At 46.3% G+C, this 15,897-nt stretch overlaps 1 protein-coding gene across 4 annotated transcripts in view; it reads left to right on the top strand.

Moving 5' to 3' along the window:
* Kcnj6 (potassium inwardly rectifying channel subfamily J member 6) overlaps nt 1–15,897 on the top strand; it is a 243,770-nt gene that overhangs the window by 226,883 nt on the left and 990 nt on the right. For 2 of the 4 annotated variants that reach the window (XM_087898904.1, XM_085685814.2), the window contains exon 4: nt 156–15,897. This exon is cut by the window's right edge and continues 990 nt beyond it. In XM_087898904.1, coding sequence (XP_087755030.1) covers nt 156–481 — 326 coding nt within the window. In that variant the 3' untranslated portion in view covers nt 482–15,897. The remainder of the gene's footprint in view (nt 1–155) is intronic. The other 2 variants (XR_007229657.3, XM_048422940.3) reach the window with 2 other exon arrangements.

Genomic DNA, 15,897 nt, shown 5'->3' on the forward strand with positions numbered 1-15,897 from the left:
GTGTCTACAATGTGAAAGATAGCACCCGAGATGTCACCCTCCTCTACAGGTCACCATGCAGTATAAATGTCTGCACACAGCAGCCCTGCTCAGGCCCCCGAGCCCCCCTGGCCTTGGAAGCCCATGTACACTAAAGCCTCTTCTCCTCTCCACAGGGATGACGTGCCAAGCTCGAAGCTCCTACATCACCAGTGAGATCTTGTGGGGTTACCGCTTCACCCCCGTCCTAACGCTGGAAGATGGGTTCTACGAAGTTGACTACAACAGCTTCCATGAGACCTACGAGACCAGCACCCCGTCCCTTAGTGCCAAAGAGCTGGCTGAGCTGGCTAACAGGGCAGAGCTGCCCCTGAGTTGGTCCGTGTCCAGCAAACTGAACCAACATGCAGAACTGGAGACAGAAGAGGAGGAGAAGAACCCGGAAGAACAAACGGAGAGGAATGGTGACGTGGCAAACCTAGAGAATGAATCCAAAGTGTAGGCCCTGCTGGGCCAGCCTTTCCCTCCCCTCAGACACAACCCTTCCTTGTCTCTCACGTCCCTCTTTTCTGTTTCTATCACTTTGATCTTGATTTATTTATATTTAATTTTGGCATTTCCAGAAAACAAATCTTCGAGGTGTAAAATGCCTACCTGCCCTCAGATGTTCAGATGGACGAGCAGACAGGGATTTGGTCGAGGGACAGGGTACCTGTATTTGTGGCCCAAGCCTGGTCTCCACCCTCAGGAGAGACTTATCCACTGACCCACTTAATTGTCCAACATATGTCACTAAAAGGAGCTGTCAAGGGTTTTACCCAGTGTCACAGAGGCCACCTGCTTACCGTGGCCATAGGTCACACAGAGTAGTCCCTTTGGTTTTACAGAGCCCAGTTCATCTCACCTAGCACAAGGCAGGTGCTTGCCCACTCAGACACTGTGGGTGCAGGACCCAGATAGCCAAGGATAGACCACTGTACATAGATCTGCCCTATGGAATTATTTTCTTTTGGCAATTAGTAACAACACTCAGCATGCACAACAGTACTGTGGAGCCGAACTCCTAATAATGTACATAGATGTATCCTTCATGTAGCTTGAGATATATAACTTTAGAAATAAGAAGAAAAAAAAGACTCCTAACGTACAGTAGGTGTTTCTATTTTGTTATCTGTCTCTTTTGATTATTTTGATCCCCTTGACTGCCAGCCCTCTAAATGCATGGCCTTCGTTCCAGGTCCCAGGTTGACAGCTGCTGGGGTCCCGTTCTGTTCCCTTGTGATCCTTCTGTTGACTCTAATAAGCCATAGGTCTGAGAACAGTCCAGAGGTCTCGCAGATTGCAAGTCCCACCATCCAAAACGCTGAACTACCGTGGCACATTTACAAAATGGATGGTATTTGTTTATAGATGACAAAGGTCTCTCTGACCAGCCTGGGAGGGACTACCAGGAACAGGGACTAGCGCAGCCCCCCACGTGACACTCGCCATAAACCCTAGCCCTTTGGTGGACAGCAGTTTAAGAAAGCCTTCTGTAAAATCATTGACTGCTCTTCTATGTAGCCATGAGAAACTGCGGGCATTTCATGTGGGCTGTGACAAGTCAGCAGAAGGCGACTTGGGTGTGAAGCCATGGCTTTCAGGAAGTCATGCAGTGGGTGGCAATATTGCGTTACCAACTCCCTGCTCTCTGACGTCATCGGGCAAGCCTTTCCCTGGGGCCTGTCCTTGCCATTTCTTACTCTGGGTTCTTTTTAGTCTCCTCTCATCATTACTGTCGCTATTGTTATGAAATGGCCAGAGTCTGGCATACAAAGGTCCTTCCAGAGTACTAGAATATTCCACTACTTGCAATCTAATCCAAGGGCCTCTCAATCAAAAGAGCACAAGCAACAACCATCAAACCGTTCTCCCTAGCTTATTTTAATCTTCAGAGAAGGAGGGAATGAACAAACAAATGAAGGCAGGCAACATGCATAACAATCTAAATTCAAAATGAAATGGAAAGTGGACTGGAAAGACACTCTCGGATGAGGCGTCGGGGGCAGGTGGAGATTTTGCACCGTAACCGATCTTTCTCATTGATTTTACACCTATAAACTGTCCGTTCTCTAACATCATTGTACATCATAGATACGCATCGAAGGATCTAAATTTATTTCAGCTCCTGCAGATGTGCTCAGTTTGAGACTTTGCCCCACGGAGGTCAAAGAGGTCAAACTAGCTGCTCCCCAGTTCCCCTTTGCCACCCCGACCAGACTGTGCAGGGCTTTGCTGTAATCTGGGCTCCTTGTCTACAAGAGACAGGAATTATGGGAAGTGGTTTCTCCATTCAGCATCTGGGCTGCCCCTCTCCGTCTGCAGAGATCTTGCTACCCAAACAACTATTTCTTGCCTCTGACTCTGGAAAACAAAGCTATTGGCTGCAGCCCTTCCCCGCCTGCCAGCATTTCCCTTCGGCATTGGTTATTGATCAATCAAGTCATGCATTCTCTCTGCACACTCTAAGCCGGAGATGGTGGAGGAGGGAGTCTGTTTCCCAAGAGGCCTGGCCTTATCTTAGCCTTAGGAAAGATGCCCTGCTTTGGGGCACCGGCCTGCAGCAGCCCAGGGCAGGGCCTGTGTAGCACAAAGAAAGGTGGGGAAAGCTGCCAAATGTCTGCTGACTTAGCTCTTGAAGACTCATTGGCCTTTTTAAATCTATGACTGAAGTCTGAAGGGCAAAATCTCCCCTACTGATGGGCTGAAAGAGCAGCTTTGAAGTTGCCTGTTCTTCAGGACACCTGGACAATAGGCCTGTGCACAGCCATGCTGTGACCTCAGCAGGACACTCTGATGGGAGGTCTCTCTCTGCCTCTCAGGGTCTTGATGTCACTGTGATTGGTGGCGCAAGAGGAGCAAAATCCTGTGTGTGACGTGAGCTCAGAATCCTTAAAGACGGGAGCTCCTGAAGGACCTTTTATTAGAATGTCCTTATCAAACGTGTCTATTTTTCTACACTCACCAAGAAAACGGTTTGACAGTGTATTTTGTGTCTACTGTTAAAATTTGAAAGAAGGTCATTACGACTGAATTTTCTAAGCAAGTAGTCAATGGGGTTTTTCATTAAGCTAATACAACAAAAGGGACCCCCAATGCCTCCCCTTTCTAAAGTCCACGATCCCCAGTCCCTCTCTCCGCCAGTAGATCAAGTGCTATGAAAATATACCAGGAACTAAGCGATCCACAACCAATAGAGAGCGCTCTCACTCTCTCTTTCTCTCTCCCTCCCTCCTCTCCTCCGATAGTTTGGACTAATTGGTTGGTGTCTCCAAGTCATTATTTCCCCATAAAGCACAGTGAGATCCATGGTCCAGATAAGACCCTGGAACTCAAGGGGGACATTTGTCACAATTGACCCCAATCCAACAGAGCAAAAGAGCTCCCTGAGGTTCGTCTGGAAGGGAGGGGTTGAGGAGATCCCCGCTGTCCTCCTCTACTGACCCCCCCTACCATTATCTTCCTAGGGAGAGTCCCTATTCATTTACAGATTGACTTTATGTAATCAATACAGCTGTTTGCTTCTGGCAGCCCCCTAGGCACATGGCTAACACATGCTAACACACGCTAACACATTAGAATCAGTTCATCCTTTTCAGGTCCTTCTGAACATCGTGTTAGGGTATGACTGTGACTCTAGCCATGAGGTGGAACCCCTCTTCCTCTACTCCCTTCCTCTTTGTCCCCCTGTTTTGGTCTCTCTCTGTTCCAGATCTATTGATTTCATTTAGTACCTAACTTTCCCAGAACGTCGACCTGTTTCCTAAGCACAACTTTTCTCTTACAGGTTTAATCAACATAGGACTCTGACATGCCTGGGTTTATTTTTTTTTCATTATACTTTAATTGAAATTTATTTGTGGCTCCGTTTTAAAGCCCAGATGGTCACAGTTTGCTTTTCTACGTGAATGTAAGAGGGCACCTTTGGAGTATTTGGAGACGGGCTGACCAAGGTGTGCCGCAGGGAGAGCAAGGAAAACACACCAGATCCTTTAGCTGAGAGACACATGAAAACAAACAGACCACTCCCTACCCAGACAACTGGCCCAGAGTAGGCTGTTTCTTCCCTGTCTCTAGAAATGCTCTAAACAACCCAGAAGCCAAGAAGGTGGCTCCAAATGAAATGGCCCCCATTCATGACCAGCTAAGATGTCTCGTTCCTACGACTTCAGTTCAGCGGATAGCTGTAGAGTTGTAAAACATAAACCACATTGACAGGTTGATTGACATTACAGAACAGCTGGAATATCATCTTGAGTTAGACTTTATATCCAGCCTGTATCTAAGAAAATGTCACCTTGCAATCCAGAGTGAAACCTTCCTCTTCCCGATATGTCTGCCTTCAGTGTCTCAGAGGGGACTTGTGGTTCAAAATGTCATGGAGAAGTCGAGACTGTCCGAAGGTTGCTAGGGGACTTGGACAATGTGCACAACAATCTCGACACTGCATACCTGACAATAACACAGTATCTTCCCTGACGCTGGCAGTGAGTGAGAAACACTCCCACAAGTGCCTCCTGGAACGCCAACCCACGGAGGGTGAGCACTGTAACCGACTTCTTTATCATCGGGGAATGTAGAATTTGAGCAAACTGAGTCATGCCATCAAAACTCCAGGCCAGTAAATGATAGATCATGATCTCAAATCCAGGTCACAAGGCTGTAAGCATGGGATGTTTCCATTAAGAAAAAAGTTTGGCACACCAATATGCTGGGAGTCTAATCTGTTACACTCTTTCAAGCTAACACTAATTTTTACACTTCCAAATGTTTGGGAGAAAAAAACAACCAAGAATATTTGAGGGACATATAAAATTCAAATCTCAGGGGCCAGGGATGTAACTTGGTTGGTAGAGGGCTTTTTCTGAGCTTGCGCAAAGCCCCAGGTTTGTCCTGGTCCTAGCACAGGTCCTAGTACTGCATAGCAAAGCATGTTAGCACACACCCCTTATAGCACTTTGGAAGTAGAGGCAGGAAGGTCAGAAGTTCAAGGTCATCCATACAGAACTTGGGACCAGCCTGCACTACATGAGACCCTGTCTCAAAAGAAAATGATAATTCAAATCTTGGTCCATAAGCAGTTTCATTGGCACATGGCATCCCATCTGTGCATGCATTGCCCTGGCTGCTCGGACTCTGGGTGTAAAGAACTGGGTAGCTGAGAGACTGTGCGGCTCACAAACATCTGTACCATTACCAATACTACCATTAAGTATGTAGCCGTACTTTTAAGAATTACACTATTCTCGTGGGTTTTTCTCAGAGAATGATCTCCTTTCCCGGCCCAAATCTCCTGGAGTCACTTCCAGGAAAACATGTTTTTGAGAGTAGGTCATCTAGTCAGGGCTCTCAGAGAGGAGGCTTCCTTTTCCTACACACCCTTCTGGGATTTGACGTCCACCTCGGGAGCAGCTAGAGCAGAACTACTCCTTAACGAGCTGGAAAGAACGGAAAGCGCCTGGCCCAGCAACTGAGTATGACTTCTCTAGTGCCCAAGGGCCTTAAATTCCACAGACCGTTCTGTCCACCGGTGTCCGCTCAGGAGTAGCTGCCAGCACAGAGAAGGACCGGCTGCTGAGGGGCCTCATTTGCTCTTGCTGGTTCCTCTAGTCTGGAACTCTAGATGGATCGACGAGGTGAAGAGGATCCTGGAGCCACTGTCAATATTTCTGTACACTGGACCTGGCTCTCTCTGGCCTCTTAGCTAGAAGCTCAGCATGCGGATGACCAGTTGTCCTTCTCTGGGAACTCACGCAGTCTCCGCAAGCTGAAGGGGAGCGGAAGGGTGGGACATGGTTGTTGGATCAATAGCAATGACAAAGCAGACCAAATCCCACTGACGGTAATTTTAGATATGGCTATATTAAAACGTCATTGTCTGGAGTTACAAATTAGACCCACCTTAGTTCTAAGGAAACATTTCTCATACCAGTCAGCCAAGTTCGGTTCTTTCTCTTAACAGTTCTATTTTCTGAGAAAAAGACAGAGAGAGAGAGCATTATATCAAGTCCTCTTATGAATGATTTCCAGGAAATTAGATGGGAAAGAAACTATTCTGTGACAAATCATTGCATGTCGTGTTGTGGACGGACAAGCGACAGATGTGTCCCACATCCCAAACTACGGAGGTAATGCCATCTGCCACAGGGACCACGCCGATCTCCACGATTCTTCAGCCACTCGGAAGATACAACCAGGTCACACAGTCTCAAAGTCCAACACCATGAAACTTAAAGAAATGCAAAAGGAGCCAAACTCCTACTTGGCCTCACTGCCTTAGCAAAAGAAAGTTTCACACAGCCACCTAACTCGTGTGGAGCCGCCCCAGGGAAAGGGAAGCTATGCTACATAAGACTAGCTCGCGAATCTGCTCCTCCGCTGGGAAAGGGAGGGGTGGTTGCGGATGAAATGTACCCATCATGTTCTCTTGGCCCCTCTTCCCCTAGACTGGGATCCTGGTGTGCATGTGGTTGGCAGATGACAATGGCCACAGAGTCAACAGGTATCAGCTTCAGACGTAGACAAGTTCCTACTACCCATGTGTCAGTGCCCACCTCAAGATTAAGGCTCAGCACCCATCATGAAAACTGTGATAGCAATGCCTTCAACCTCTGTAAGACTATGAAGGGCTGCTTTTCTCAGGCGATATAAATACCTGGACCAGCAAGCACTAGTGAATAAATACCCCAACCATCAGAGCTTCTCAGAGTGAAACAGCACTCAGAGGAGCTAGGGCCCCCAGGGTGTCCCAGGAGTCCAAGAGAAGACCCGAGGAGAGGCTGAAAGCCCTTTCGGAGCAAGCCAGTGCTAGATTTAAGGTCATAAAATACAAATAACAGATCAACTGGAACTAGAATCTCAGATTCCCACTGTGCACCATCTAAACCTCTGGATGTTTAGTCAGGATTTTCAGAGAAGGGAGGACAGTGTCCTCAGACCCACCCTCTCTCAGTGCCTCGGTCTGAGAGTGACAATGAGCAACGCCCTCCCCTGCTCAGCTAGGGCAGCCCACACGGCTCACCATGTCCGCCTGCTGAGGCTCTCAGAATGAGTGTCCCCACAAAGGGGCTGCTGCTTGCGCATCTGGACGATGACCCCCTAGAATTGTCTTTCTAAGGACCTGAAATCTTTTAAGAATACTTGGGAGGCGTTCTTGACTCCACAGATCACCTCCTGAGTCAGGAGTGAACTTAGATCTTTGGAGTCTGCCAGGTACCAGGGAACCCTGTCCAAATGTACATCCAATAACAAACTAAAGCAAAAAGGAAGTAGCACACCAAAGGAAATCCCCAGAAGTTCTGATTTCACCAGAATGATTAGCTCTGTGATATCCTGAGTTTCTGCTTCTCTGTTTTTATTACCTATCAAATGCTTCATACTTCAGAAAATTTCACTTTGAGGTTTCACAGAGCTGTGAAGACAGGAAGTCAGTCACTCAGGATACTGAAGTTCCCTTCTGGAGAGCAGAACCTGTCCCCTTTCCACGCAAGTCTCAAAGTTGTTCCGTTGGAACCCACCCAGGTCACAGTATCCACACATTTTCCCTGACAGAGCTGCCAGAGGAGGAGCGTTGTTTAGTTCCCCACTTGAGCAGCTCGTTATCTGACAGGCCCACCTCTTACCGCCAACCTCACTCCTGCTGACTGTATTGGCATCTGACCCCCTGAGATAAAGTATTTAGAACATTCTGATCCTGCCATTAGGCCCCTTGAGCTTACTACTGGTAACTGGACCTCTTTGACCCCATCCCAGCAAATGACCAGAGCAGGGCCAAGCAAGGCCTCGTGCTCAGGGACAAATGCGTTTGCCTGGTTGGGTCTTTCAGTCTTCCCATCATTTGCAGCCTATGATCACCTAGACAGTTTCCAGACTTCTCAGGAAGTCCCGAGGATCTTTGTTCATCCCAGCATACCTTCTCTAAAACCAAAGGCATGCATGGCAGCAGTGCACACACACACACACACACACACACACACACACACACACACACACACACACAGGTTCTGACGTGACCCACATATGTGCCTCCATTGGCAAAGTGGTCTTTTCTCTGCTCACAGCCTGTGCAAACACCCAGCACTCTGGGATGACTGCTACGCAGATTGCTTCCCAGTTCAGTTGCTACCATGGCAACCCTCCATCTGCGATTGAGGACCACTCTTGTGCAGACTGGAGGAGGCTTAGAGGAGGTCCCAGAGGTAGAAACTCTGAGGGCTGATCCACCTGCAGACAGCCTTTGGGGTAGCCCAAAGAAACGAGAGCAGGGCCCAATTCAATGTGTGCTCATTTAGCAACCAAGTGTGGGGTGGTCTAGTTGCACCTTACAGCAGTGTGCCCATAGTGACCACATTGTGTCATACACACACACACACACACACACACACACACACCTTGTCTTTTTAAAACTCCAGAAACTACATTCACAGTATCCAATGTCACAGATGTCCAAAGAATTGCCATTCTCTTTATAAGTAAACACTGTCTGCCAAATTAAGACTGGCTCAAAACAAATAATGTTTCAATAATAAGCCTAAGTACAAACAAAAAGCAATAAAAAAAAGTTACTCATATTTGCTGGATACAGTGGTACGTGCCTGTAATCACAGCACTTAGGAGATGAATGGAGGAAGATCAGGAGTTCAAGGTCAGTCTGAGCTACGTGAGCCCTTGGGGGGGGGAGATACAGTTTATTGTTGAAAATCTTATTTCAAGTTAAAGATACTCGCTTTTATCCAGCGTTCAGCGCTCTCGGAATTCTGTTTCTTTTTGAGCTTTCCATTCCCTTCTGGTTTGAGCCTGGGACTGGGCGGCGGGCTCCTGTGTGCTGACTGACATGCAAAGGCACACTTGAGCACCGAAGCGTTCGGCGAGCGAGCCAATCTGGCTGGCCTCTAGAACAGGCTGAAAGGAAGTCAGCTGGGCAGGGCCGATTCCACAGCAATCGCGGAGGACAAGGAAGGGAGAGAACTGGGATATGGTACCGCTTCAGATGAGGGAGGTGTGACATGAGCATCTGCTTTCACAGAGATCTCTGATGCATGCCCACGTGGCTGATCTCCGCACCCAGGGCTGAAGAATGCCCACGCTGCTGATCTCGGCACCCAGGGCTGATGCATGCCCACGCAGCTGATCTCAGCGCCCAGGGCTGATGCACGCCCACGCAGCTGATCGCAGCACCCAGGGCTCACTTAGTAGGCTTGCTATATCTTCAGGGACAGGAGAGGATAAGTGGGAATTTTCCACAGCCCAGACAATCACACCTTAGGACTTGCTCCCAGCGGGTTTTCGAGTTCTGTTACAATGGGCACCAGCACTCCTAGCTTGTTAGCACATGATCCTCCTATCTACATCTTTCCCTCTGCATGCCGTGTTCTCAAGGAATGAAGAATTCGCTGAATGCTGCAGAGTGTGGTGAAATGTTCCCAGACCTTCATAACTAACATACCAACTGGAAAATATCAAACAGTGACACATAAGCACATGTGCGTGAATGCATGCGCATACACAGAGTCCACATTCTTAGACCTGCCAATCAGCTATGACCAAGTCCACATAAGCTCCCAAAAGGTGGGACTGGAGAAGTGGCTCAGCAGCTGAGAGCAGTTGCTGCTCTTCCAAAGGAGTTTGGTTCCAGGGCCCATGTCAGGCAGCTCACAACTGCCTGTAACTCCAGCTCCGGGAGAATGTGACACTTCTGAGCTCTGCAGGCAACTGCAACCATGTTCACACACACACACACACACACACACACACACACACACACACGTTAGAATAATAAAAGTTAAATCGAAAAGGAAAGGTTTCTGGAAGATTAAACATGAATGAGGGTCACCCTCCAGGTCATCACAGGGGCATTAGCTTTTAAATGATCTCACACATCAGTGGCCCACACACAGGGTGGGCAGGAGGGGATACGAGCCCCTCCTTCAGTCTTCTGTTGAAGACTGGGAGCTTGGTTCTGGGTCTGCCTGCCCCTCAAATGAGCTATGTGGTCTTAGATGACTCACAGGATGTCTCTCAATGATACTTCTTATTTCTAAGTGGTAAGTTATAACTGTTAGGGACATTTCAAGTTCACAGAAAAATTAAGCAGGAAGTACAGAGCCCCCATGTGCACCATCCCCTCCCTCCATCCCTCGCCCTGACAAGACACACCACTGTCCATTTGTTCTTCTTCATAAGTTCACCCCAATACACCGTTATCACCCACACATGGAGGTGAAGTTAGGGCTCACTCTTGTCCATGAACATCGAGTGTGTTTGAGCAGCTGTGTAAGGACAGGTTCCCACTGTTGTCGTGTTATTCACGACAGGTTGGCCGCCCTGCAATTCCTCTGCAGCCCTCACGCCTTCCTACTGCCCCTTGCTCCTTCTCAGTCTGCATCGCGAGGCCCCTTCCATAGACTGTGTCTGCAGTCACCAGGGAAAGCCTACTGGAGCTGTACTCTTCCACTTGGTAGTATACACTTCAGGATCCTCCAGTGGCTTCGCGTGGCTTCCAAGCTCGTCCTTCTCCAGTACTGAACAATATTCCATTTTCTGGACATACCAGAACTTATTTAGCCATTTACATACTTAAAGTGTCTTGGTTGCTTGGTTGCCCACCTGTTTAGAGATAAAAAGCATCCGTCTGTGATTTTTATATGGAAATAAGCTTTCAACTCATTTGGGCAACTATCAGAAATTATGATTCCTGTGTTGCAAGGTGAGATACTTCCCTTGTAAGCTGTCTTCCCAGGGGGGCTGTACTAGTCTTTCATTCTTCTAGGAATGAGTGACAGCTCTGGCTGCCCCTTCCGGTGTCTGATGGACCTGTGCCCTTCTTACAGGTGTGTAATACTCTGCTATGGCTGTGCACCATGCAAGTAACTATGGCATTAAACACCTTCTCAGAGACCTCTGTCTGTCTGGAGATTGCCATGCTGGGGCATCTCTGCTCCGATCTTTTATCCATTCTGTAGGTGGGCATTTATTTTGCTATTCTTGAACTGCAAAGGCTCTTGGTATATTTTGAATTCTTGTTCTCCATTAGCTGCGACTTTGGCAAATACTCCTTCGCTGCTGGCCATTCTCCGAGAGTGTCTTTTGCTCTGCAGAAGTTTCTTCTTTCCATGAAGTGCAGCCTGGCAACCATCTCTCATGGAATGTCCCTTTGGAGCTGTATCTAGGAAGCTGCCATCACCCCCAAATCACCCAGACCGTCTACTAGCTCCTGGGAGCTTTCTCCTTTTATCTATTCCCCAGATCTATGATGAGTCTGAATTGATGTTTGTTTGGTGTGAGGTTTGTGTTCAGATTCTTTTTTTATCTTGTTCTTGATGTGTCTAACGGTTTGCTGAACTAGCTGGATTGATGCGGCCTGTTTCTGGGCTCTCTAGTCAGGCCTTTCATCTGCTTGCCCACCCAATACCACACCGTCTTGACTGATACAACCGCTTTACTCCCAGTCCTAGCGTTTGGTAGTATCTGCCGTCTGTCTTCGCACAGTTTCTTCAACAGTGAATGATTCATTTTGTCCATTCTGAGTCTTCTGCTTCTCATGTAAACTGTAAAGAGCTGATCTCTACAGATTAACCTACTTGACTTTGGATTGGTATGGTATTAACTCTAAAGATCAAGATAAAAAGAGAAAACATTTTGACAATGCTGGTTTTGTTGTTTATCTGGGTCTTGGGTGTCTTTCACCCCTTTATAGTTTTCCTCACATAGATCTTAACCATGGTTTATGAAACTTATACCCAAGCATATTTATGTCAAGGGCTGCTAGTTTAAATGATTATATTTTTTATTTCTGTTTCTAATCACTCATTGCTGGTGAATAAGAAAACAGTTGGTTTTTGTATACTAATTTGTATCCAAAATCTTTATTTAATTATTTTTTTTAATCTTGGCTTTGCTGAAGTCTTTAGTCTCAAAACTTGGGAGGCAGAGGTAGGTGAGTTCGAGCCCAGCCTGGTCTACAAAGCAAGTTCCAGGACAGCCAGGACTACACAGAGAAACCCTATCTTTAAAAACAAAAATGGGTTTTTTTGGTCACTTCTTAAAGATTTTCTAGAGGTGAGCATCTCATCTCTAAATGATAACTGTTTCTTCCCTCCCAACCTGTGTATCTTTTATTAACTTTTCTTGTCTTATTGCATCATCTATACTTAGAATCACATCAAAAAGCAATGGCTCCCATTCTGGGTCTAACAGAAAATAAGTTTCTGTCAGCTAAGTGAAGTGAAACTAAGAGAGTTTTAAATACCACTGCCCTAGTTCAAGAAATACCAAAAATAAACAAATAGTAAAAATGAAAAAGAAACATCCCTCCAGCCATACTTTATAGAGAGACTCTGTTGTTTAGGACAGTTTTATCAATAACTGCAGAGGCTTAGAGACCAAGATGTACTCCCGTGATAAGTGAGTGAGCAAGCAGAGAGCTCAACAGTGAAGCGTTCCAAAGCTGAAAAAAAAAATCCACAGAATCATGGAACAACATGGAATAACAAACATTAAGTGAAAATAATTAAGTTAAAAAAAATTCTAAAAGGACCATGCTACTGTGTGATTTCAGCTCTCTGATACCTACTGAGGACTTTCATAGAGGAGGCTGCTTGGGTTTGACGAAATTCTCCCTCCGCATCCAACAATAGCAGCACATATAATGTGTATGACTCTGCCCACTAATGTGGATTACAGGCATTTGTTTTTGAATGTTGAACTGCTTTTCTTATCTGACATAAATCCCACTTGGTTATAGTATATAATTCGTTTTATGCATTGTTAGATTCCATTCGTGAGCTGTTTGTGGTTGAGGCTATTTGGATCTGTGTTCGCGAGAGCTACTGATCTGTAGTTTCATTTACTGAAGTATCTTTTCCTCATTTGTCCTTAGGGTGACGCTGGACTCCTAGTGTGGATTGAGAAGTGTTTCTTCTAATTGCATCCTCTGAAAGAGATTACAGAGAATTGCTATATTTCCCTCCTTAACTGCTTGGAAGACTCCACCAGAATGAGCCCATCTGGACCTAGTGCTTTCTGGCTGGAAAGGTTGTGAATAATTTACTTAAAGTCGGGGCTGGAGAGAGGACTCGGCGGTTAAGCTTGCTTAGTGCTCTGCAGAGGGCCTGGGTTTAGTTCCCAGGGCATATACGGTGGTCCACAGTGCCAAGGGACTTGGCACCTTCTACTGGCTTCCACGGGCTACCGCATGTGTGTGGTGCGCATAAAGCCATGCAGGCATTCACGCTCGTACACATAAATAAAAATAAACTAAGTTTTAAAGTTTCTAATGTACAGACCTTTGGGATCATCTGTTTCCTCCCACGTGAGCTTTGCCAGATTGTATGTTTCCAGGAATGAGTCTACTTCACTCAAACAGAGAGTGTGGAAACATGGATACATCCTTCCGTGTCTTCTGTGTCCATAGGGTCTGTAGCTATATATGACCTTCCATCCATTCTGCAGTGGTTTCTAGTTCTCTCTCTCTCTCTCTTCAACTAGAAATTTAATTATTTTATTTTATTTCAGAGAACTGGTTCTTGGGCTCTTGGTTCCATGAGCTTTAGTTGACTTCCTGTTCCCAGTTTTGTCAGCCTGGGCCCTTCTTTACTACCCTGCTTACTCTGGATTTAATGCACTCCTACTTAGATGACTGATTATAAATTTCTTTTCTGCTTGATGCATTTGATGCTATAAATTTGTGTTCAGGTTCTATTTTTACTTCATGTCTAAAATTGTGATTTCATCTTCACTTAGTTCAAAGTATTTTTTTTTAATTTCTCTTGAGATTTTTTTTCTACACCCCATGTTACTGCGAATTGTGTTGTTTAATCTTAAAGTGTTTAAAGATTTCCCGGGTCTCTTCCTATTATTGATTTCTAGCTTACGTCCACTGTGCTCTGAAAAGGAACACTACAGAATTTTTATAGTCTTGATGTGTTAAGGTATCCTAACGGCTCAGAACACAGTGTCCTGATGAAAGCTCTCTCTGTCCCCGACAAGAGTCTGTCAACTGATGTTCAATTCCTCATTTTCCCAGCCTCTGTTTGACCCTACCATCTGTCTCTATGATTCTACGTGAGTTCCTAGTTACATCCCCATCAGTCGAAGTCTGCGGCACTATTAAACAAACCCATGGTCCCTAACTGAGTCAACTTTTAACTTTGGAAATTCTTCCTTTGTAAATTCAGCTACCCAAACTACTCCTGTCCCCAGCTCTCCTCCACCAGCCACACCCCCTCCCCTCTCCTACCGCTCTAACCCAGGTGGCAGATAAGCAATTAGGAGCACTGTGATCTCCACCAAAGTAGGAAAATGCTTCACGGAAGGCCAGCATCATTGACATAAAATAAACACACGCCTGCACATTAGACAAGAAAATCATCCAGGGGATGGAAGAGACAGCTCAGTTTTTAAGGGCACGTGTTGCTCTTGCAGAGGACCAGAGTTTGGTGGCAGGCATCTGAGTCAGGAGACTCACAATAACCTGTCACTCCAGCTGTAGGGTTTCCGATGCACCTGAGCAACACACGTGACCATTCTAACACAGATACCTATTAATAAAGGTCATTTTTTTTAAGTAACCCAATACTGGCATGTTACTGGCAAGCTGATTTCATCGTGACTCCAGCTCTGCACCCCTGGAAACACACAAGGAGGAACTTCACCAGAGCTGTTGGGTCTAAACCAAACGCACAGCAGAAGCTGAAACCTTGGGAATGCTCAGTAGCCCTGCTGCATTTTAGCTGTAACACGCGTTGGCAGCATTGCTTATTTTCTGCCACGTTTTAGTTGTTTACCCAAAGCAGAAGGAAGGAAGAAGTCCTTTTCATTATGGATTTAAGATGACTTGTATCTGCCTTTCCCAGCAAAGGGCCAGAGGTTTGCGTGCTGAGTAAAATAGGAGGCTTCTCTGTGAGCTAGGATAGGAAAGAAACTATTCTGAGAAGTTCACTAGTTCAAAAGCCCATTGCCAATACCAACATTCTTTTATCATGGTTCAATGAAACTGAGGATAAGACTGAGTCCCTAGTCCAAAGGTGTCTTGTGCTTCCATGGGCCATGAAGCTCTCACCAAACCATCACACAGACCTATCAAGACAAACCCAAGGAGCCCTGGAACTGGCTCTGTGGCTGAGGTGTCATGAAGTCCCCACTGGAATCCATTTCTAAAGAACACAAAGGGCTGGGGCCGTGACCCAGGGGCCAAGAGGATTCAAGTTTGGCGCCCACCACCCACGCAGGGCAGCTCGCAACCCCAGAGGATTGGCCCCCTCTTCTGACATTCTTAGGCACCCACACACAAGTAACACACACTCACACAGACACGCACCCATACATACAAATTTAAATTAAATTTTAAAATGTCTTAAGCAAGCATAACACACTCCCAAAAAAAGTAGGAACACAAATAGACTTAGTCTTCAACTTTGCCTCCAGCAGTTTTCATGAAAACTCGAGTTTCTAATAAAATGCTAATGTCCTACAGAGCAGGCTCTCATTTTCAGGTGTATGACACTCTTCAAGGCTGAGGGTGTGCCAAAACTTGCTTTTGTCCTACAAGATCCAGCAGCTTGCTAAAGTTAGACAAGGACAAGGCTCTACACAAGGCATTCTGGTCATGGACACTCGGCCAGCGCTCCGCTGTTCCGTGAGCAATGTCTTAAGCAAGGTACCCTGAAGGATACTAATAAATAGTAACCTCCTCCATTGTCTACAACAAACACCACCCATGGCCACCAGCTCCTACTGTGTGACCACACAAAACCCTGATATTAAATCCTGATCCCCGTATCACACAAGAGCAAGTGAGTCTAGTTTTGGCGATAAAATACTTAATCGGAGGGGCAGCTTTAACACGTTGAGTGGAATTTAAAGACAGCAAGCCAGTCTCTA

This window comes from Myodes glareolus, chromosome 2 (assembly GCF_982192425.1).
Source record: "Myodes glareolus chromosome 2, mMyoGla1.1, whole genome shotgun sequence".
NCBI classification, from domain to species: Eukaryota; Metazoa; Chordata; class Mammalia; order Rodentia; family Cricetidae; genus Myodes; species Myodes glareolus.